Here is a 22124-nt window from a genome sequence, read left to right as displayed (position 1 = left end):
AAGTGCGTGCACGTACCTCCACAGTTCCCGTCTCCTCCCACCCCTCTGCCTTTCTTTTACTCACCAAACACCGGCAGCGGCGTCAGGCCGTCGGTAAAATCCAAACCGGATGCGCAGCATGTTGTTTTCAAAATAAGTGTCGTGTTTTACGTTCGCTGTGTTGCAGCAGGTGAACAGGCAGAACATTTGTAATTGTTGCGAATTAGGTGTTATTGTTTTTGCACAATTTTTTCCATCCTATAATTATCATAACAATAGCAAAGGCATAGACTATGTACACTTTCTGGGTTTACCACGTTACAACTTCTATAGATACAGAGTTTTCTACTGGAAGTAATAACGGAAAACATCAAAATCTGCTGCGGCTCTTTACACTTTCTCTCTCTCTCTCTCTCTCTCTCTCTTTCACACACACACACACACACACACACACTCACCACACATAGTTTTTCGCGGTCGGACGGCTGTCAGCGCACAGAAGATGGTGGCGGCTGCGGGCACTGCGCTGTCCACCGCACCTGGATGGCGCAAAGAGCGTCTCATTCGGGCGCACAAGCTGCCGCGGTGCGCCGATAAGGAGACAGGACAATCTCACTGAGGGGAGAATCAGGAAAACTGGACGATGCAACAGCCCTGATCCATCATCATCATTTTCTTGGATTCATGTGGAGGCGTTTGGAGACATTTTGCGCATTTCACTCAGTTCCGATGGAACCGGCTGGGTGAAGGCTGCGCCGTGGTGACCCACGGGACCGTGGCGAGGGGGGCGTATAGCGGAGGTGGAGTCCTTCCAATTACACCGACTCTCTCCGGGCTTTAGTCGCCTGCCATTCAGGGGGAAACTGAGGTGCCGTGGGCAAACTTTACTTGAGCGCACGGGAATGATTGGACGATACCTCACCCAGTCTGCTCAAGGTTGTGTTTGCTCCACAACTGTCCGACGGAGAGTGAACCTTCAGCCGGGGACCCGTGTGATTTAAATATCGGGACAGTCTGGTAATTGTCTTTCTGGGGTTGAATTGGCGACATGTGTGGATAGAATGCAATGCTGATGCAACACTGAAGCGAAACGGATTGGTGCATGTCTCCTTTGGAGCGTGTTTACGCGCGTGTAACCCTCAGTGTAACGCTCCCGCAATATAAACAGTCTCTCGTCGGTTGCGTGTGTCTCCCGCAGATTCGCTGCGTTGCGGTGAAGACTCCGGAGCTGCCGATTAGGCCCCGCAACGAGGAGCATGTGGGTATAAATAAAGGCTATGGCGGCGGCTCCTCCGTTCGTGTGTTTAAAGTTAGAAACGGACCTTGCTGAATAGCTCTCGCTTATTCGAAGTCGCCGGACGAAAAGAGTTCAGTTTAGCCCTTTAAACAAGATGCGGATTGGAAAGTGAATGAACGATAAGGGACAAGGCGTGCACCAGTAGCCAACCTACCACCACTTCAAACTGGACTCACGTATGGTTTCCCTTCACATTTTCCCTTCACTCGCCCGGTTTTGGAGTCCAATCATCCTTTTCCGAAGTTCTTTTCCAGTGAGTGGAGCGGTTCAGTGCGGGCAGCTGATTGGAGATGGACTGAAACTGCAGAACCTCGCAGCCTCGAGTGCGTCAAAACAGACGGGGACGTAGAGGAATGCAGGCATTGACGTCAGGAGGGGCAGTAATGAACTCCTCCGAATCTGTGGAAGGTCTGCCAGAGTTTCACAGCCGCGAAGCATTCACACTCACTGGACCTTTCTCTGACGAACTTCGTTGTTTGGGTTCTCCTCTCGCGCCAGTGTAGTGTTTGGTTTTGGACAGAATAGAAAGCAACATGGCATCGCCCCAACATCAACAGCTCTTGCCTCACAGCACAGAAGTCAGCTGCGACTCAAGTGGCGATGGAGGCGCCTCGGTGAGAATTGCCAGCGGCGTCAAGCACAAGCACGGAGGCGGGCCGCTGGGCGCCATCGGCGGCGGCGTCATCGGGGGCTCCAAGCGCTGCAAGTACAGCATCTCCTCCAGCTGCAGCTCGGGCGAGTCGGGCGTCCGGAGGCCGGCGGTCAAGAGCTTCCGCTCGCACAGGAGGATGCCGCAGCTCTTCGAGAGGTCCGCGGGTCATTTCTGGGACCCGAAGTTCGACTCGTCGATCCTGGAGGAGGCCTGCAGGGAGCGGTGCTTCCCTCAGACCCAGCGGCGCTTCCGCTACGTGCTCTTCTACCTGATTGCCGCTGGCCTCCTCTGGGGGCTGTACTTCGCCGCCAACCCTTCCCGCTGCGACAGGACAGTGTTCCTCATTCCCACGGCTTCCTTCCTCCTCTTCTGCCTCCTGCTCTTCCTCCTGACGTTCACCAAGCTCTACGCCTACTGCTACAACCAGGCGTCTCTGCTGCTCATTGCCGTGACCTTCAGCCTCACTCTGGCCCCTCAGATCCAGACATGCGCCTACATGGACCCAGAGGCTCCTACACCGGAGCTTGAACTGGATGATTTCAGTGGGATGGGTCCCACCTACAATCTGTCCCTTGAAAAGCTTGTGAGCGGAAGCACACGGACCCCTTGTCTTTCTCCTGTGGGGATGTTCTCTCTCTGTATCGAGGTTCTTCTGTTGCTCTACAGCGTTTTACACGTTCGCCTCTACGCTTCTGTCATACTTGGGCTCCTCTACTCTGTCTTTTTCGAGTGCTTGGGCTGGTGGCACCTGATCCGGGACGGGCAGAGCTCGAGCGCGGCCTCCCAGTCCGACTGGGACATGCTAACCTGGCTGGGCCCGGCCAAGGCGCTGCTCCACCTCTGCGCCCACGCCATCGGCATCCACCTGTTCATCATGTCGGAGGTGCGTTCGCGGAGCACCTTCCTTAAAGTGGGGCAGGCCATCATGCACGGCAAGGATCTGGAGGTGGAGAAGGCCCTGAAGGAGCGAATGATCCACTCGGTCATGCCCAGGATCGTGGCGGATGAGCTGATGAAGCAGGGCGACGAGGAGCTGGGCGATCATTCTGTGAAGCGGTACTCCACCAGCGGTGCCGCCGCCGCCATCTCCAGCCCGAAAAACAACAAGCGCAAGAAGACCTCCATCCCCCGTGGCCAGATCATCTTCAGGCCCTTCAACATGAAGCGGATGGAGCCCGTCAGCATCCTCTTCGCCGACATTGTGGGCTTCACCAAAATGTCCGCCAACAAGTCCGCCCACGCCCTCGTGGGGCTCCTGAACGACTTGTTCGGACGCTTCGATAGACTGTGCGAGCTCACGGGGTGCGAGAAGATCAGCACCTTAGGGGACTGTTACTACTGCGTGGCTGGCTGCCCTGAGCCCAGGCCCGACCACGCCTACTGCTGCGTGGAGATGGGCCTCGGCATGATCCAGGCCATTGAGCAGTTCTGCCAGGAGAAGCGGGAGATGGTGAACATGCGCGTGGGCGTCCACACCGGCACGGTGCTGTGCGGGATCCTGGGCATGAAGCGCTTCAAGTTCGACGTGTGGTCCAACGACGTCAACCTGGCCAACCTGATGGAGCAGCTGGGCGTGGCCGGGAAGGTGCACCTGTCGCAGGCCACCGCCAACTTCCTGGACGGCCGCTACCAGCACGAGGACGGGCAGGTCAACGAGAGGATAGGGCCCAGCGTGGTGGCCGACCAGCTCAAAGGTAGGCGCCCGTGGCTCTCCTGACATTCACAGAGGATTAGATTACACTTCAAGGTTAATAGAAGTCGTAAAAATTCGCCTTGGCGTGTCAAACGCGCTCCAGTCCACATAATGCATGATTAGATTTGTATCCTGCATCCGTGGCCTCTGTGGTGTTGCTTTCACAGACAGACACCATCTTCTTGGCCGTCTGGGCCCACTCTTTGTTCTGTCTCTATTACATTTGCCTCCCAGGCGTCCTCGGTGCGTCCCGTTCTCTCAACCTTGCTCCCAACCCCCAGGGATTGCTTTACAACTTAATGCAACTGTCACCTTCTCTGATAGAGAGTCGCCCGCCGCTTCATCGCCACCTCTCCGCCCGCTCGCCTCTAAACTGCCGGCGACGTTTATGCAAATTACCTGAGTGTAACTAAATGTCGGCTTAATGGCTCTTTTCATCGTGCGAGGCTTCGCTGATCCATTATCATCCCATGTAAGAAAATGGCAGTCGCTGACTAAGGTGTCGCAGATGCTCCTCGTTTGCTCTCTCGAATTTGCATCTCAGGCTCATTTTTGTTTCAATAGATGCTAAATGTGCCTCCTTAGGTGCCGCGAGTCTGATTTTGCACAGGAATGGATTCAACTGAACTGGCAATTGGCTCAAATTAGCAATTCAAGCATGCACATTAATAATGTGTGCGCTGACTATAAAAGATTCATGGCTACCGGACTGTACAGATTCTATTATTTTCACCTGGAAATCAGTGTTTTGGAGGAAAACGCCTTTTGTTTACCAGCCAGCAGGAATGATTTACAGGCCTGCGTCCCCCCTCCCTCTTAGATTAATGACTGAAACCCACTCATGCTCTCCCCCCTCTTCATTGTAGGGCTAGATAGATGGATGGATAGATAGATAGATGTATTACCCACGTCACCCCTCCTCCTCCCCCCAGCTCCTCTGGCCTCCATCACCTACTTCTCCTCCTGAGATTTATCCTCTCTCCCTATAGATTGGCTGTTTTAGTGAGAAAGCTGGCTGTCAGGACAGAGATGTTCTCCAGCGCTGTAAAATTCTCCCCACTGTCCAGCTCAGTCGGGGTAAATCACACGGGTGACTTTGCAGTCAGGAAATGACCCGGGCTGGAGACGGAACTACAGTGAATTACGGTCACCGATACACACATCGTAGCGTTTTGAGACCACATCTTTAGGAGGACCTGCTCAAGTTAACGCCTCCTTTCTTGTAGCATCCCACTCTAATTATAGGCTCTTTGCAGTTCACCGTAGGAGATGCATGTTGGGTGAAGCTTTGTGGTTTGATGCTTGGTTTACATTCCTTTGGCTGATTTCAGGTCTGGGTCTGCCTCACCTCAACCACACTATTCACACAGGCAGCATCTGAAGAGGGCACGTAGGGTAAAGCAAATGGAGAGAGAGAGAACAAAGGAGAACGCACTTTAACACATCATGTTTATGGGTGTAGGGAAGGTGAGGATGAGGTCAGACCCTGTCATTCTGCGCTCCTTCCTTTGCGGAAGCCGTGGCTAGATTTGGCTCCGTTCCCGTGGAAAGTACCTGTTTATGGCCCGTCTTTGTGCTGAATGCTGGCGTTGGTCCGTCTGTGTGGCCTTATTCTATTGCTGCCGATGACAGACGCACCGCAGAGGGCAAAAGTAGGTTCTTCGCAAGCAGCCGTCACTTCCAGGAAAAATGAGATTGCTTGTTTATTGTCCAACACTGAGGATTGAGCATCACCATAATAATGGAGCTGCTTTTCTTATTGCCTTAATATGAAATTCTATAGAAATCAGTAACTATTGGAATGCTGTCACATGAGAATTCAAATTATATTCCTTTCTGTTTTTATTTATATAGCTATAGACCTTCCAGAATAATCGACAGAACCCATCAAATCCGCCATGAGCAGCACTAGGCCACAGAGAAGAGCATAAAACTCCCTTTAAAAGAGGAAACATTCCAGACTTCCAAACTCTCGAGTGTCGGAAATGATTTCAAATGGTTCCTGACGTTGCTGGTGACAACCGTCCTCCGACAGCCTTTATGTAATGGCACATCTCATTTCCATTAATGCTTACAGGGTTCTCCAGTTGCCTCATGGTTGGAGCGTCCCAACGATTCAGATGGAAAAAGTGAGCTTGACCTTTTCTTGCTTTGCTGCCGAGCAAAGCTGTGCCGGGCAGCTGCGTACGGTTGATCCCCTCCCGCTCTGCGCTCTCCTCCCTTTTTACCCAGCGGGAGCTTCCTAATTAAGCGACACTGGCTAATCTTCTCAGCTGCAGTGATGAATGCTAGTATTTCTCCATGGTGGCATCTTCTGGCCCGGTGTCATCCTGACTCCTGAACAGCCGCTTGCCTGTCGGCCCGGTGTTTTGTTTTTTTTTTTTCTTTCTTTCTCATCACAGTATATGATATTGATTGCCTATAATGAGGCTGTCGTGGCCGTGTTTATTTATGATGAGGCAACAAGGGAGACTTTTATATCGTGGATATCAAAGAGAAATGACCAAGGCCAGAGGTTGTGTTAGCCATAAAATGGGACGTGATTTGTATTCAGGTCCATCATATTAATTTCTCCTGAATCCTTGTCCACCTTTAAACCTTCAGGACAGTAATTGATTAGTCACATTAAGATTGATTTGAGCACAGAGCAGGACTCCGCTGCAAATAGTCCCGCTGATGAATGTCCTGTGTCCCTTCACTCTAATCTCATTAATTCTGTTATTAGTTATCAGCAGAGGCATCTGCTTATGTGGGAGACACGCATGCGGGAGGGAAGCCTGTTCCATGGGGGCACGGCATTAGTCAGCAAAGTGACTATTTACCCCAGGCTGCGCGGAGAATGGCGTAAAATGGCTGCTACCTGTGACCTTGAGCGCGGTAAATGAGGCCGGGGTTAAAGGAGCAGGGGGCGGAGGAGATGAGGCGATGGAGATGGCGTAGATGGAGCGCGCTCAAGCCGGTGGCGGCCGCGTGGTCGGTGAACACGGCGCCGTGCGAAAAGTTAAACAGTTTGGCTGTTTTCAGCGCAGCGCATGCACAGCTGCCGCCTCGCTCTGCCAAAATACCTGGCATAATTGTCGTCTAGACTCCAGAGTCAGAATCAGTATGCGCGCCCAGCGTTGGGCCCCGCTGTACTGTGGAAGGGCAGAAAGTGAAGGGTGGGGGAGTCGACAGGCAAGTGGGGAGGCTTACTGCTCAGGAGAGGGAGGCTCGAGGCTGGAGTGTGGGTTTAAAAGCAGGGGTTTTATTACAGCGTTCTGCAGCACCTTGTATCTGCAGCCGAGGAGGAGACTCCTCAGAGATTGTCAGCTGCTCTGTGGTGTTGCATTGCGGTGACCGAGCTGCTCGCCGTACAGTATTGACATAATAAATCACCCTGCATTGTACTGTTACCCTGCACTGTGAGGTATAGTTGAGCTCAGCGTGGCGGTGAAATCTCATCATTTCCCTCATCATCGTCGGGGCCTTATCGCGCAGCCTGCACTCCGCTCACGTGGGGTCGCGGTGGCAAGGTTATAGAAAGTCTAGAGCGGAGCTGCGGTCGTTTACTGTACGCGAGGCGCTGGGTCACGTTGCTCAGCAGGACCGCCGCCGCCCGCCGCCGCCGCTCGAGAGGCTCCGTGTGGAAGGGTCTCGCTCTGAGCTCCCGTATTTCCCCTTGTGCTGCGCTTAATGCTGACAAGCGGAGGATCCCGCGGAGCAACAGGGGGACGGCTGTCCTGTCGGCTCAGCGTCCTTCCTCTGTCCATTCTGACAGCAATGACCCGGGGGTGAGAGTCCGGAGCAGATGGGAAACGTAGCACGTGAGGAGGAGCATATATAGCACCATCAGCCTTTAAAAACCACCGGTGCACATGCAAAAACACAAAATCATCAGGATAAATATTGAACATTAAAACCATTGATGACTGGCTGCAGCCCAACGTAAGACTCTGACAGTAATTACTTTACTTTTTGAAACATCTGTGCACAGAAACTGCATTTGTCATCAGGATCTGGGCAACAGCGGCATAATGTGCTTCGACTGCAATTTCCAGCTGCTCCATTAGCCGCAATTAGGCAACAGAGATCGTAGGTACTGTATTAATCAGAGGGTTATTAAATCTATATTGGTTTTTAGCTGCCGTGTTGTTGTTTTTTCATCTAATAGTGCAGTCTGGTGTTTTGCATTCGCACTGATGCTAAACTAGGGAGCAGCAGAAGACGAGTCGCTATAAAACCTTCCGTTCATGGTGTCATGGATGCAGTTAAACCGATCTTGGTACTTTCCGTTTATTATACAACAACAAGCTTCAGCTCCGGCTCGTGGGGGAATCATCATCATCATCATCATCATCATCCGCTCGCTCCTTGATTAACAATCGCTGCAGGTGTTATCACATATGCAAATGTGCTGGGGAGCCGCTGCACATCACTGCTGCGTCCCAGCCGCTAAGAACGCACGGGCTCCTTGCATTCGCGCCTCACTGAAGTCCTCCAGTTGCTCCCGTTCGGGCCCCCGCGTGCGCTGCAGGAGCTCCCCGCGCCGCCGTGCAGATGCGCGGGTGACAAATGGCCGCCGTGAGCCGGCGCCGCCGCCCTCAGCGTTTCTCCTTCGCGATCGCGCCTGGAGAACATGCCAGCGCTCCCTCCGTCAGGCGCGCGCTGGGCTCCGCCGGCTCTGACAGATGGAGCTCGCTCTAAAGGTGACGCCGGCAGTGACCTCCCACCCGCCCGCCTTCACGCACACCGACACTCGCTAGCGCGGGTTCGCCCTGCGCTTGGAACCCAACTATGTGCGCGTGTGATAAATGGCCGTGTGAATAATGAATGAGGGGAGCCAGTCCACCTAGAAGCCTGCTGCCTCACGCGGCCTGCAGGGATTCAGTGGGGACTGTGTTGTGCTAATGCAGTAAAAGTGTGTCTCCCTCCATGAATCGTAAGTGCCTTATTTTTCACTGTCTTTAAATAAACGTGCAGAACTGGAGTCGGGGAAAGAAAAAGCCCGACTGCTTGACGTGAGTGAGGTTATGCAGATGTAGGAAGCAGCAGGAACAGATTTATTTGAAATAACAAAATAAAACAACTCAAATACTGTTTGCATATCTATTATGTAGGCGGTCATGTGACTGGTGCTCATTGCTTCAAGCTCAGCTGCCTCCCTGGACTTGTGTTGGACAGCTTTGGTCTGTCTCTCCAGCTGTCACCCGATCGCGGTTCCGTCTGTGTGTGTACAGGCAGCTGATATATATTCCTACCAGGGATCATTCCCCGTCCTTTATCTCTTTAATTATCTCTCGCTTTGTCTGTCCTCCCTTTGTGCCCTCCTGCGATTTACTCTCCGTTCTGCTGCCCTTGCATTTTTTTTTTGTTTATTTTTTAAGTGGCACCTTCATCAACAAGCGCAACAACAGTTCTCCTCTTCACCCGGCCGCACATGGAACCTCGTTTGTTTGCTCCTCCTTGAGATTTAATGAATGTGTTGGTTCTGCTTTTTAAAAGGCTGCAAGTCAACAGAGCGAGTTGAGTCGTGCACATGCAGTTTATGGACGTCTGGGAGTTTTTCGGGGGTCGGAGCTGAGTCGGCATCCTCTCCGCCCCCTGCTGTGTCACTGGCCTGTTTTAGCTAAAGAGTCCTCAGGGAGGGGTGCAAAGGATTGAATACTTAATCATCATCAACCCCCCGGTGGAGACATCATTACTCAGAGGGTTGAGTAAGCAGAGTCTGTGGTGTTTGTGCAGAAGACAATGAGAGCGGAGGACATGTTTGTGTGGACGTGAGCGGTTTGATGTGATTACACCCAGAGCGTCAGTGTCGAATCAATATCAGTGCTTCAGATCTGTAGGTTAATGGTGTCTCACGTGGAGATAATTTAACCTGATATCAAATCTTGAGCAATGGTTAAGTCAAAGGATGTGCTGAATCTCCTAAGGAGCCACACGGTCATCATCATGCTGCAGATGAAAAGCGTGTGGGGCATTAATATTCAGAGGAGCAGGGCAGTGTGAAGAAAGATGAGATGGCGAGTTGAGCTTTAAGGTTGATATCAGTCGGGGCAGTGGTTCCCAGAGAAGAGCTATTTAAGTCCACGCGGTGATGAGGCGGACACAAAAGAACAGGCAGGAGAGTTTAATGGGTCGGAGGGAGAGAGAGGAGGAAGTTAAAAGTGAGCCTGACAAAGACAGAGAGAGAGCGAGTTTAGAGATTCTGGAGGGATGTCAGCAGTGCGTGTTCTTCTGCCAGCGGAGCGTGACAGCGCGGACGTCGAGGACGGACGCGGCGTCGGCGTCGAATACAAAAGAAGCCGGAAGACGGCGCCGCGCGCGCGGCCGAGCGAGAGCTGAAGTCGTTGCAGAGATGTCAAGCGTTGCTATTGTTGTTTAGAGTGAGGCGCAGCGTGGCCGGATCGAAGCCGGGGCGAAAGTAAAAAAAATGGCGCCGGCCAAAAGTGGAACTTGGAACTTTGCTTCTGATGCTGCCCGTTTTCAGAGCACAGAGCATCGATCGCTGATTGCTACAGGAAGAAAGGCCCAGACCTGCTGCTCTGTTTGTGTGCAGGCGGGTGGGTTTCATTCCAGGCCTCTGACGCAGGGCCGCCGTGCACCGTTACGTGGGGTCCGTCCGCGTTCGGGAGGAATAACACACTGTTGGTTTGACCTGCACACGACTTCAGACGTGGTCCTTGTTTGAGTTGTTTAATGAACTGATCACTAAACGAATCAGTTTGTCTTGAATGGAATTAAATAGAATGGTAGTAACATCTTGGAAGGAAAGATTCTTGGTTCATTGCTAAATGAATTCTAATCTAAACTGTATAAACAGGTCTGACAGCTCCATATGTCCTGAACTGATGAGCGTATCATAATCTTTGTTTTTGCTTACATTCAAAACAGATGTTATTCACAAATCGGCGTTACGCTTGAACAGGGGGCGCATGAAGCAGCGTCTCCTCCTGACGTCCTACGACAGGTGTCTGTCCCAATTTGACTTTTTGAGCACAGAGCTCAGCTGTAAAGAGTAAGGTCGCCCCCCCACTGTGCCCACACACACACACACACACACCGCCTCCTTCCCTGTCAAGAATGACAGTGTGGATCCCTTTGTGATTCCTTATGAAAAATGCATGTGGCTTTTATGTTTTCTGACTAAATAGGTTCTCTTGCGGGCTGAATATGAAAACATTTTACCTCCTCCCGTCGGCAACGCAGACACATCCCGGTGATCATTAATTCTCTGCGGTCCCTACCTTTCATCCCCATTGCTGCATTAATGAAGTCCCCCCTTAACAGCTTGTCACGTTGGACGGCGTCGCCCCTGCCTCCGCCCCAAGACGGGGACAGAACGTACAGCGTGTCCCGTGGCCGGGACGCGGTGGAGGGAGACGGGGAAGGAGGCAGGGGCTGCACCGCGGTGCCAACTGGCAGGCAGCTCTGCCTCCTGCCACCTGCTCCACTGCCCTCCTGCTCCGGTACCTGGCCCTGGAAGGCAGAGCTGTCATTAGGGAAGATGTGCCACATGGTGTGTGTGTGTGTGTGTGTGTGTGTGTGCGCGTGTGTGTGTGTGTGTGTTTTCGCCCTCCAATGAACCTCGCTGAAGGGACGCCAGCATCGGCTGCTCACGTCTCCCATTTGGATCAGACATAGTGGAATCTGATGGAGGGTCACATTTACGGTGTGATGCAGCTACGTCTGCGTGTACACAGCCTCTCAGCGTCCCGACAGAGGAGGTTGATGGGTGGCCATTGTCCACAAGAGCCTGGACGCGCTATGAGGAGGGGCGGCGAGGAGGCGATGCTGTTGTTCGCTTCTAGTGCCGGCCTCATTGTTGTTCCCCTCTGGCCTGGACAAAGGGGCCTGGAGAGGGAGATAATGTGACGGGGCTCTCGCAGGGAAAGGTTGTCTGCCGTTTCCTGCCGGCTCGCGGCGCAGGACGGGACACTTCAAGTGGTGCGGCGCCACTTGTGACGCTCTTGAGTTTGCCCAAGGGTGTCGGGGATGGAGGCCGACGCACAACAGGCCCGCATGTGCGCACACACACACACACACACACACACACACACTCTCTCAGCTGGATAGAAACAATAAACACCAACTGGAGAGCGCCGCATGAAGCCTCTGACCTTTTGTTCCTCCGGGCGAGACCTTTGCTGCACAGCTGTATTGGGGTAATGCTATTGACGCAGATGCTGCTCAGGCCACTTTATTAGAGCCACAACTTACCCGGTGACAACTTCGCATTTCACCTGCCACGGGGCCCGGATCGTAAAGATAACGGATAGCCGTACGATAGCCGGGAGCAGGCGCGGGGACGCAGGCGTCTGCAGACGCTTGAACGGGAGCCTCCTTCATGTAAACACACTGAGGAAACACACTGAAGTTGTCAAAGTCACCGCAGCAGATTTATCCTGTTCTCCTGTGGACGTCTGCCAGGTGAAGTCATTCCTTGAACCCAGTTTTGCCTTTATTCCTCTATTCAATAATATTCTCTTTAATAATCTGGACCGAGTCGCTTCGTAATCTTCAATAAGCTCCTGCGGTGTTGGCGAATAGAGGCTGAATGATTCAGTGATTTGTGTTTAGGTGGATTTTCTCTCGCCCCCGTCTTATGCATTTTTATCATTACTCAGCAGTCAGCGTTGCTTTTACAGCAGATAAAGGTTTTGCATTAATCGTGACTCGAAGAATATATTAATAATGAATGCACTGTGACTCACGTACTTCAGGAGTTTGGTGAAACGGACATGAGTCAAATGCTTCCAATCTGGTTCGAACTCGGGGAACAAACAAGACAACAGTTCTATGCTAATGTACAGTGTGACAGTGTTCTTCCCATTTTGCAGACGTCATTTGAAGATTTCCTACCTAAACTGGTCAAGTGGAGAGTTAGAGAGGAGAATGACCCCATTGACCCATGAGCAGCACCGTGTGTGTGTGTGTGTGTGTCTGTGTCTGTGTGTGTGTGTGTGTGTGTGTGTGTGTGTGTGTGTGTGTGTGTGTGTGTGCGCGTGTGTGCGTGCGTGCACATGCGTGTGTGTGTGTTGCTGGAAGGAAGCGAGAGATTTGATTAGCAATCTAATGAAATCAGTTGAGTGTCCGTATTGTGCGTCTCTGTCTCCGGAAGCGACGCTGACACACACACTCCCGCTCGCGTGTTCTCATCCTCCGAGGCACTGAAGAGCCCTCCTCGGTTTCCTGCCGCCGCCGCTCGTCTGCGGTGCCATTCTGCATCACTGGTGCGAGGAATTAGTCCTTTGTTACTGTAGTCCGCCGCCTTCATTCCCCCTCCCTGAGTCCTCGTCCACCTGGATATCGACCGAGCGCCCTCCATCTACTCCCCCGCTCGCTTGCTGTGTGAGTTCTCTGGTGGTTGTGTAGGTGGTTGTTTTTTTTCCATATCTCCTAATTGTACTTGTCTTTACATCTCGGTTTCTTATTTTCATATTTGTCAGCTGCCGATCTCTATCTGTTCTGTACTAAGGGCCTGTTATGTCTGTTGTTGCATGTTATACGACACCTCTGTCTGTACATATAGGCTCCCGTGTGTTGGTCTCAAAGGCTAGACAGACCTGTCTGAAGTACTTAAAGCAGACAATCCTCTGTGTGCTTACCTGTGCTGCTGAGAAACACAGTCACGCACCCGCTGTCTCCTTGGTCACTATGCTTGAGTAACTTTGCGGTGACAACAATAAAGATTTGTCAGTTTGTGTGTATCGAAGCAACAATGTTGGACACAGAGACCAAACAGGAAGTGAGCTAAGTGGCTGCAAGGGAGATTAAAATCACACACACACACACACACACACACACACACACACACACACACACACACACACACACACACACACACACACACACACACACACACACACAGAGCTTGAGGTATGGAAATCATATATATCACAAATAATATAATATCTGGTTTGTTGTGTCTTAAAGCTAAAACTGTGTCATGGTCACAGTATGTACCTCGATAGCACACTCAGCCTATTTAGTAGTCACAATATATAATATCATCACATACAATGGATCAAGTGCGGTTTTAGCTTTTCTGCTCTGGATTTGTGCGTCAGGGTGACACTCAAATCTACAACATGAACCTGTGCATCACCCATTTGTCTGTTTTTCTCCTCAGATGATGTTAAATTCAAGAAACGGTGTCACAATCTCTCTGACACTAGCACAATGACAAACACCAGAATCGTATCCACACAGGGTTGACTGATCCCGCCGCAGTCCTTTTTCTGGTTCCATCTGATAGTAAGAGCTGATGTCCCAGCGTCTCGTGTGTCTCTGTCTGCCTGTAGGCATGAAGACTTATCTGATCTCTGCCAGGAAGCTGGAGCCGCGCTCTCACTGTAGCTGCACTCAGCTGGTGCTGTCTGGACCGGAGCCTCCGGATCCCCGGTACCCCGTGCCCAGGGTGCACACACCTGACGGAGCCCCTTCGGCCTGCATCTTGGCTCCCGACCAAGCTATGGTGAGCGTTCTCTCGAAAATGATCTGAGGAAAAGGAGGAAAATCACTGACATGAATATTCTGCGAAAGCCTCCAGCTTGTGTATGTGGGTGTGAATGACTGAAGAAGAAGCAAAACGGCTTCCATGACCGCTTTCGCTGTGGTACATTTCAGATTTGAAAGTTGAGACTCTACAATGTTAATATTTTATAGGCTGGGGCCTATAAATGAAACATCCATCGAGTAAAGTAAGAAACTAATGGAGCTGTATCCAAGAGTCTTGTACAATAAATATACGTTTCAGCGTCCAGATTCACTGCAGAACTCATTTACAAGTGACAAATGACTCAGTGAAAGTCGGATCATCCTCCAGGCTGTTAACACTGGACCAGATGAACAGAATACTGGGAGTCATAAGAACCAGTGGGGATCCTCCGTTGTTACCTAACTCATGCATTTACATAACTTCGGCTCTCACTGGGCATCTGTGAAAGGGCAAGATGTGGTGGTGAACGCTGCGCGTGTAGCATAAAGTAGCACGCGTGCTATTTGGGCCCGCTTGCATTTCTGGGTGTATTTGGGTCCCGCAGCATTTCCCTGCGTCTGCAGATGCCGGTGTCATAGAGCAACAGAACGGCCGCGCAGATCTCTTTCTCAAACACACTCACGCTTTTCATTCAGTTTGAAGAGGATGAGTGGGATGGAAATAAAGACCTTGAGCCTGTGTAGACCTCCGTTCTGCCGCTTCTTTGCTCTTACACCTTTTACCATATCTCAGCGGCTGTCGCTGCTCTTCTTGGCTTTATTTTCGCAAAAAAAAATATTAACACAGTCTTTCTGCTGCTGCTTCTGCTGCACCCCCAAGACTTTTTTTTCCCAGTCGTTCATATTCTCACTTTGATCCGTATCTCTGAATTTATTAATTCTCTTTCTGCTTTTCTGCCCCCATCCCCCCCCCCCCAATTTGCCCCCTTCAACCCCCAGTCTCCCTGTCTGTCATGCAGCGTAGTCCTGATACCAGGGGAGAATCAAGTTCAGGAGGAGGAAGCGGTGCACAATGGCTGCCATGACAACCACAAGAACAACAGCAACAAGGTTAGCCTGCTGTCGCTACCTGAGGCAGACCTGGCTTTAAAGTATCCGTCTAAAAAAGGAAGCATTCCATTTTTAGGTTACGAGGAGCCTGATTCGATTGTGTCTGTCCTATTATGATCTATCGTGGGCCATCATGAAAAAAGAAACCCTGGTCCCCTTTACTGATGCCCACGTGCATAAAAGAAGACAAAAATAGTTCAAAGAAGTAGAACTCAGTACAAGTGTGTCACACGCACATGCACAGGAAGTGATTTCACTCTTTGTCCCGCCCCCCAGGACTCTTCAAGCCTGAAACGTTCCCCGGCGGTTTCTGCGGGACGCGGCCCGAAGGCCCTGAACGGCCTGCTCAGCCCGCAGCTGGAAGCGCTGAACAACAGCCAGACGTCCCTGTGCGAGATGCTGCAGGAGAAGGAGAAGAAGACGTGGAGCGGCGGAGCCATGAGCATGGACCACTCGGCCCTGATCCCGCTGCGCTCCAAGAACTTCAGGGAGAGGAGCGACGCGCACTTTGTGGATGTGATCAAAGAGGACAGGTCATAACGATCGTTAACACTTTAACTTCAATGACAAAGTCAAAGCGTTGTTATTATTTTAACTAACATTTAAAATCTCATTGCTGACTTTCTGCTGTTTCTGCCATTTCACAGCCTTATGAAGGATTATTTCTACAAGCCTCCTATAAACCAGCTGAGTCTCACCTTTCCAGAGAGAAGCCTGGAGTCTGCTTACCGGACCAGCTACCAGGAGGAGGTGCGTGTGTGGAACGGTGCCCATATGCCTCATGTGCACTATTTGTTTATTCCCTCATGCATGCGTCAGTGATTGGGATGTAACAGTTGCCCAGAGTTTTCCAGTCCAGCGTCCTCTCATGCTTTCTTGATGTCGCCGTGTCCCTGCTGTGTTTGCGTGAGCACGCTGTTTGCCGTTCTGCCGTCTTGTGTTTTTCTGCGTGTGAGTGTGTTTTGCCTGTTACCAGACGCACAAGACTGCGGCAAAGAGATCCCTGCAGGTTTTTAAGAGGAGTTTTGCGTCGGGCTACGATGTCCTCTGCTGGCGTATCCACGGCAGTGCATCAATGGCTGCAACTGGTGCTGTCATCTGAGACCCTGATCGGGTCAATTAGGCTCTTTAAGTGTGTGATAATTAATTTTTAACTCATCCTGAACAGAGAGACTTCAACTTTATGCAGCGGATTTCTATTTTTTTATTCCTTTGACCTCTACGAGCTTTTAATTAATCCTTTTATTGTCCTATTGCCCATAATCTCTGGTGTCGTCTCTGATTCCCTCACCTCGTCTGCCCAGGTGGAGTCCCAGGTGGCAGTGCAGACGTTCGCCAGCCCCACGTTTAGCTCCTTCTTGGACATGCTGCTGTGCTCCTCCGTCTTCCTGGCCCTTTCCCTCGCCTGCTTCCTCCGACCTCTCGTCACGCAGCAGACTCCGTCCACTCCGGCGCTCGTCGTCACGTCGGCGGCCGCCCTGATCGAGGCTCTGGCTCTGCTGTTCGCTACGCGGTGAGATGCCGAATACAGAGTGGCCGAAATTATTCATAGCACTGTGGAGGTTTAGCATTGCAACCAGTGCCTCCCGCTTGTCCTCCAGCATGGCCTTCTACCTGGATGGTGCACTGACCTGTACCCGGGTGCTGATGAGAGCGATCGCAGGCTGGATACCTCGTCACTTCATAGGAGCGCTCCTGGTGTCCTTGCCTGCTGCTGCTGTCTTCGCCCATGTCTCCTGTGACATGCATTTGTCCTTCCAGGTGGACAGATATTATTATTCATTTATTTATATTTAATAATGAAATGCTGACTAACTATTGGGTCCTTTTTTGGAGCCTTTAGACTAATGAGTGTTTCTGCTCCATATTGCTTTCAGTTTACCATGTTCCTCTGCTGTGCTGTCATCATCACCATCATTCAGTACTGCAACTTCTGCCAGCTCAGCTACTGGATGCGCTCGACTGTGGCGACGCTGGTGGGGCTGGCGCTACTTGTCTTGCTGTTCAGCTCCCCCTGCAGGTACCTTCATGCGGAGACATTCAGGGAAAATAGAATAACAAATGGACAATATGAAGAACAATCAAGGAACAAAACAACCTGATAACGCGTATTATTTGTGTCTCATCATTTCCAGTGTTGCTAAGAGTCTGTTCTTCTGGTAAGTTTGGAGTCTTTATTTCTACAAAATCAAAATCAAAGTGAGATATGGAACTTTTTAAAAACAGAAATGTCTATATCGTTTTTAGGTTTGTGTCTCTTCATCTTTTCTCTCATTCTATTAGGCCTGTTGGGCAGAATATCAGCAACGGCTCCGCCATCGCGTCTGACGGGCCAGCAGAATCAGACCCACAACCCCACCCACGAGACCTGCTGGGCCCCGAGGTCTGCGTGGCCTTTTTCCTGCTCCTGCTCCTGGTGTGGTTCCTCAACCGCGAGTTCGAGGTCAGTTACCGACTGCATTACCACGGCAACGTGGAGGCGGATCAACACCGAATCAAGATCCAGAACATGAGGGACCAGGCCGACTGGCTGCTTCGCAACATCATCCCCATCCACGTGGCGGAGCAGCTGAAGGTCACGCAGAGCTACTCCAAGAACCACGACAACGTGGGCGTAATATTTGCCAGTATTGTGAACTTCAGTGAGTTTTACGAGGAAAGCTACGAGGGGGGCAAGGAGTGCTACCGGGTTCTCAATGAGCTGATCGGCGACTTCGACGAGCTGTTGCGGAAACCGAGTTTTGCGAACATCGAGAAGATCAAGACCATCGGGGCCACGTACATGGCGGCAGCAGGCCTCAACGCGCAGCAGTGTGCGGACGCGGCGCACCCCCACGCCCACCTCCGCGCCCTCTTCGAGTTCTCGCTGGAGATGATGCGCGTGGTGGACGACTTCAACAAGAACATGCTGGGCTTCGGCTTCAAGCTCCGCATCGGCTTCAACCACGGGCCCCTGACGGCAGGCGTGATCGGCACCACCAAGCTCCTCTACGACATCTGGGGCGACACGGTCAACATCGCCAGTCGCATGGACACGACGGGCGTGGAGTGCCGCGTGCAGGTCAGCGAGGAGAGCTACTGCGTGCTCAGCGGCATGGATTACGAGTTCGATTACCGCGGCACGGTCAATGTCAAGGGCAAGGGGCAGATGAAGACCTTCCTGTACCCCAAGAGCAGCGACAGCGGCCCTGTGCCCCAGTACCAGCTTTCCGTTTCGCCGGAGATCCGTGCACAAGTGGACGGCAGCATCGGACGCTCCCCCACTGATGAGATTGCCAGCATGGTGCCCACAACCAGCGCCACCACCAGGAACACCAGCACCATAGTAGCCAGTGCCAGCGCTGGGTCCTCGGCCGCAGGGCTTCATGACAAAGGGGCGGGCAGCCGGGAGAGACGCCCCTCTGCAGACGCCCACGCCAGACGGTCGGTGTCTCACAGTGGCCTGACGTGTATACCCGTCACCCACCTAGAGGGGCCGACCGCTCAGCAGCTCAACGTGTCGGCCCAGCAAGCGGTCAAAGACGCCAGGAAAACCAGTCATGACGGCAATGCTGGGGAATTAACCAGACTTTAAGATAATCGCTACGGTGGAACTTATCCTTAACCTTTTACCCTTTAATCTGTTGCTCCTGCCTGTTTTGTAGAATGTCTGCATCCACACTGCAGGTTTTTGATAGGCTGATATCATCAGTAGAGCACCATCAGGCAGGAACACATGGAGGATATGGGAGATGACACCGAATCTTCACTTGCCTGCTATCGACCTACTTGATTCTCTTTGAACCTTTAATATTCCGTCTATAATTACTTTCATGCAATTTAAGTGCCTATAGGGTAGAAACATGTAGACTAAGCCTTTCTAAGGGAAGAACAACAAAAGTAGAAACGTGTAAATTGTTTCGGAATTTCTTTACATTCTTACACTTTTACTTCATAAACATTTTGCTATAATATTTTGCCTTTTAAATTTAAAGGAGAACTCAAGGCGAGATCAACATAAAATGTGCTACGATATGAGAAGCGTCACATTATCTGTCAAAAGAAGGAAAATTACATGTTGCACCAAAATACCAAAACTGCACTAAAATTGCTTCACGAAAGTCACAACTGAGACTAATGGGCACATGCTGAGGGCATATGGTTCTGGGCTTATTTGCATGCGTGTGTGTGTGTGTGTGTGTGTGTGTGTGTGTGTGTGTGTGTGTGTGTGTGTGTGTGTGTGTTTGTTTGTATGTATGCGTCTGTACAGTAACATGATCGTACAAGGTTTGACGAGGAGAGATGCCTGTTAGTGGCTCGACTGAGTTGATGAAACTGCAGGATGACAGACATTTAAGGAACGTGGTCGGGGTGGAAATAAAGTCTTCTCGCTGATGCCGCAGTTTTTTCTCCGGCCCACTTAAGGTCCTTGTATTGCCTTAGTACTGAGGCCTGATGGTCTCAGCTACACTTAATCAGCATGCTTGCAACAACAGCACCGTAGATGAGGCTGACTGTCACTACTTTTTGTGTTCTCCCATGTGATCCAGGTGCCTGTGAAACTCAAGCTGTGTTTAGTGAGGAAACGTGTTTGAATGGATCCTACAGGACACTGCTGTGCCTGCGAGTGTCTTTAGTCCTGACTTTAGATGGATTAGAGCAAACCGCTGCCTTTGGTTTGCTATGGGTTACACTGTGTGTTAGTTAATAGTGCTATTAAGACATGGATAATCAAAGTGGAATGTCACAAATCAAAAACTGATGTGTTTAATGTATTTATTGTAACTCAAACTTCAGCTCTGTTCAATAGCTGCTTCTTGTCAGTAGAATTGTTGCTTTTGCCTTCATTGGTTTCATGCACTTCTAACAGATCTTTGGGAAATCAAATGTATTGAACTTTATTATACTTTGTTTTGCATTTCCCCTCTCTTCCTGTTTCTAGCAAAAAGGATTGTGTGCTCAGATGCAAAAGGGTAAAACCATGAAATTCTCTGTCGTATTGTTGACATTTAAATATTGTGGACAGCAGATTAACAACCCCATACATTTATCATTTCATGTCTGCTTTAGGTAGAGAAGCAAAAACATTGGCACAAACAGACAATTTGCCTTTTTTCATCATACAATATATTCATTTCAGTTAAATTAGTTTTTCTATTTGTAAAATGCATGTAGCTTGTGCCTTTTGACTTTTACGTTGATTCCCCCTGCCAATGTTTCTTCTTTAGTTTTGAGGGTGATACAATTTAAGCAGTGCCTTTTCCTTATATTAAAAGGAAATGTACACATACTAGTCATTCAAAATTATTTGGCCTAATTGCATTTTTTGGATTTCATTATTGTTTTGCTTGGCCCCTCTATTTCTACTGTACTTATTGTTCAAATGGAGTGAGAGTCATTGTTCTAAATGCAATAATAGGAGTTAAAAGGGAAAAAGAAAACTAACTTATTTTTGCTGATGAGCACACAACCCTGTACCAGGCCAAAATGTATTACGTGTTATATTACAATAAAGGAATGCTCAGAGTAATTATCCAGTAGTGTGTGTTCAATAGAAGTCATACGTTTACAGTTTAAATATTTTAGTTACATTTCCCGTGTTTTTTAATCTTTATAAGCTCTTTTGAATATGGTTTTTATGAAGTTTGAATATTTCGTTGTCAATCAGCAGAATATTTGCAAACTCTGACACAAAAGGGTCACATTCCTTATTTAGTCACTTTTTTCTTTTGTGACAAAAAATAGCTTTTTTTGAATTTGTTGAAAAGGGAATTTTTTAATACCAAAGAGTGTTACTACTATCTGACCATCAAATTAACTTTTTGTATGCTATGTCCTTTCATTAATTTGCAAGTTAGGCACATTCAAGAAAAGCAATTTAGCTTAAATAGTCACAGTTAAAACACACAAGGCACCCATTTTTTGTGCAGGATGCCCTTATAATGTATAGTGTTGGAGCATTTTCTATTATTTATATAGATGCATGTACTACAGTGTTGAATCGCATAAAGAATTGGGTACTTTTAACTATGTTGGAACAAAGATTTCTGCTTGTCTGCATGTATGTAAAAAAAACTTGAGTGTTTGTATAACGTGGGATTGTGTGGTTTGGAAAGGATTGCAGTGTGGATGTTTGAAATAACATTATTATCTCAGAAACTATGAAGTGTTAGGTCAGTATGTCTTCAATTTAGACACTATCAAACTGGCTATAAACTGCGTAAGACAAGACTTGATAGATGCCAGGAGGTATGAAGTACAGTATGTAGAGTTAGTAGGATTGTTGCTTTTTCAGAAAGGTTTTGTATATATTAATTAATTAATAGGCTGCGTATGAAGGTTTAAATTGAATAAAGTCAGTTGCAAATGTTGTCTGGTAACTAATAACTTACTCTACAGTAAACTAGCAATGTTTTCATGTCCTTCTTCAGTGACCAACAGTGAGCTGTGCACTTGCCTCCTGTGTCATTTTGTTGTTTTCTTTATGCATTTTACATCGCAGTGCTGCATTATGTATATATGTATATATTTATATGTAGTACTACATTAATTCTTACAGTTTTATTTTTTCTAAATATTCGGTCATCCTATAAAATTGTTATAAATATTATAGCTTTTAGAATAAATCACACAATATTACATATAAATCAGCTCATGTCAAAAGAAATATTCCAATAACATATAAATCATCAAGTTGATTATGCTGATGTTTGCAGGAAGCTTTTAGTAACTTAATATATCCATAATAAATAAGTTGTCCTCCTTAAGTTTGTATAGGTACAAAATGTAGTGAACTTGCACTCCACAAATGACCTGACATAATTGACATAACTAATGTTATTATTATCACTAACTATGTACACAACTAATGTCTCAGTATATTCTCTTAATGTATGAACTTTTAGTGTTTGTCAATTGGGAGTAGTTGGCTAAAAGCATATTTCAAAGCAGTACGTTTCGCTGCTAGTAAAACGGGAGCTATAAATAGGATTGTA

At 49.3% G+C, this 22124-nt stretch overlaps 1 protein-coding gene across 1 annotated transcript; it reads left to right on the top strand.

Annotated features, from left to right (window-relative positions):
• Positions 1-432: 432 nt before the first annotated feature.
• LOC114861051 (adenylate cyclase type 9-like) lies at positions 433-21500 on the top strand. The gene is made up of 10 exons (XM_029160036.3): positions 433-3622; positions 13905-14077; positions 15040-15150; positions 15427-15683; positions 15798-15900; positions 16455-16663; positions 16752-16911; positions 17028-17170; positions 17286-17309; positions 17434-21500. Exons 1-10 carry the CDS (start codon positions 1810-1812, stop codon positions 18722-18724), a joined length of 4284 nt encoding a protein of 1427 aa, XP_029015869.1. The 5' UTR covers positions 433-1809; the 3' UTR covers positions 18725-21500.
• Positions 21501-22124: the final 624 nt, after the last annotated feature.

Source organism: Betta splendens, chromosome 8 (genome assembly GCF_900634795.4).
Source record: "Betta splendens chromosome 8, fBetSpl5.4, whole genome shotgun sequence".
Classification (NCBI taxonomy): Eukaryota; Metazoa; Chordata; class Actinopteri; order Anabantiformes; family Osphronemidae; genus Betta; species Betta splendens.
The sequence above is the reverse complement of the archived record's forward strand: the minus strand, read 5'-3'. Positions and strand labels throughout refer to the sequence as shown.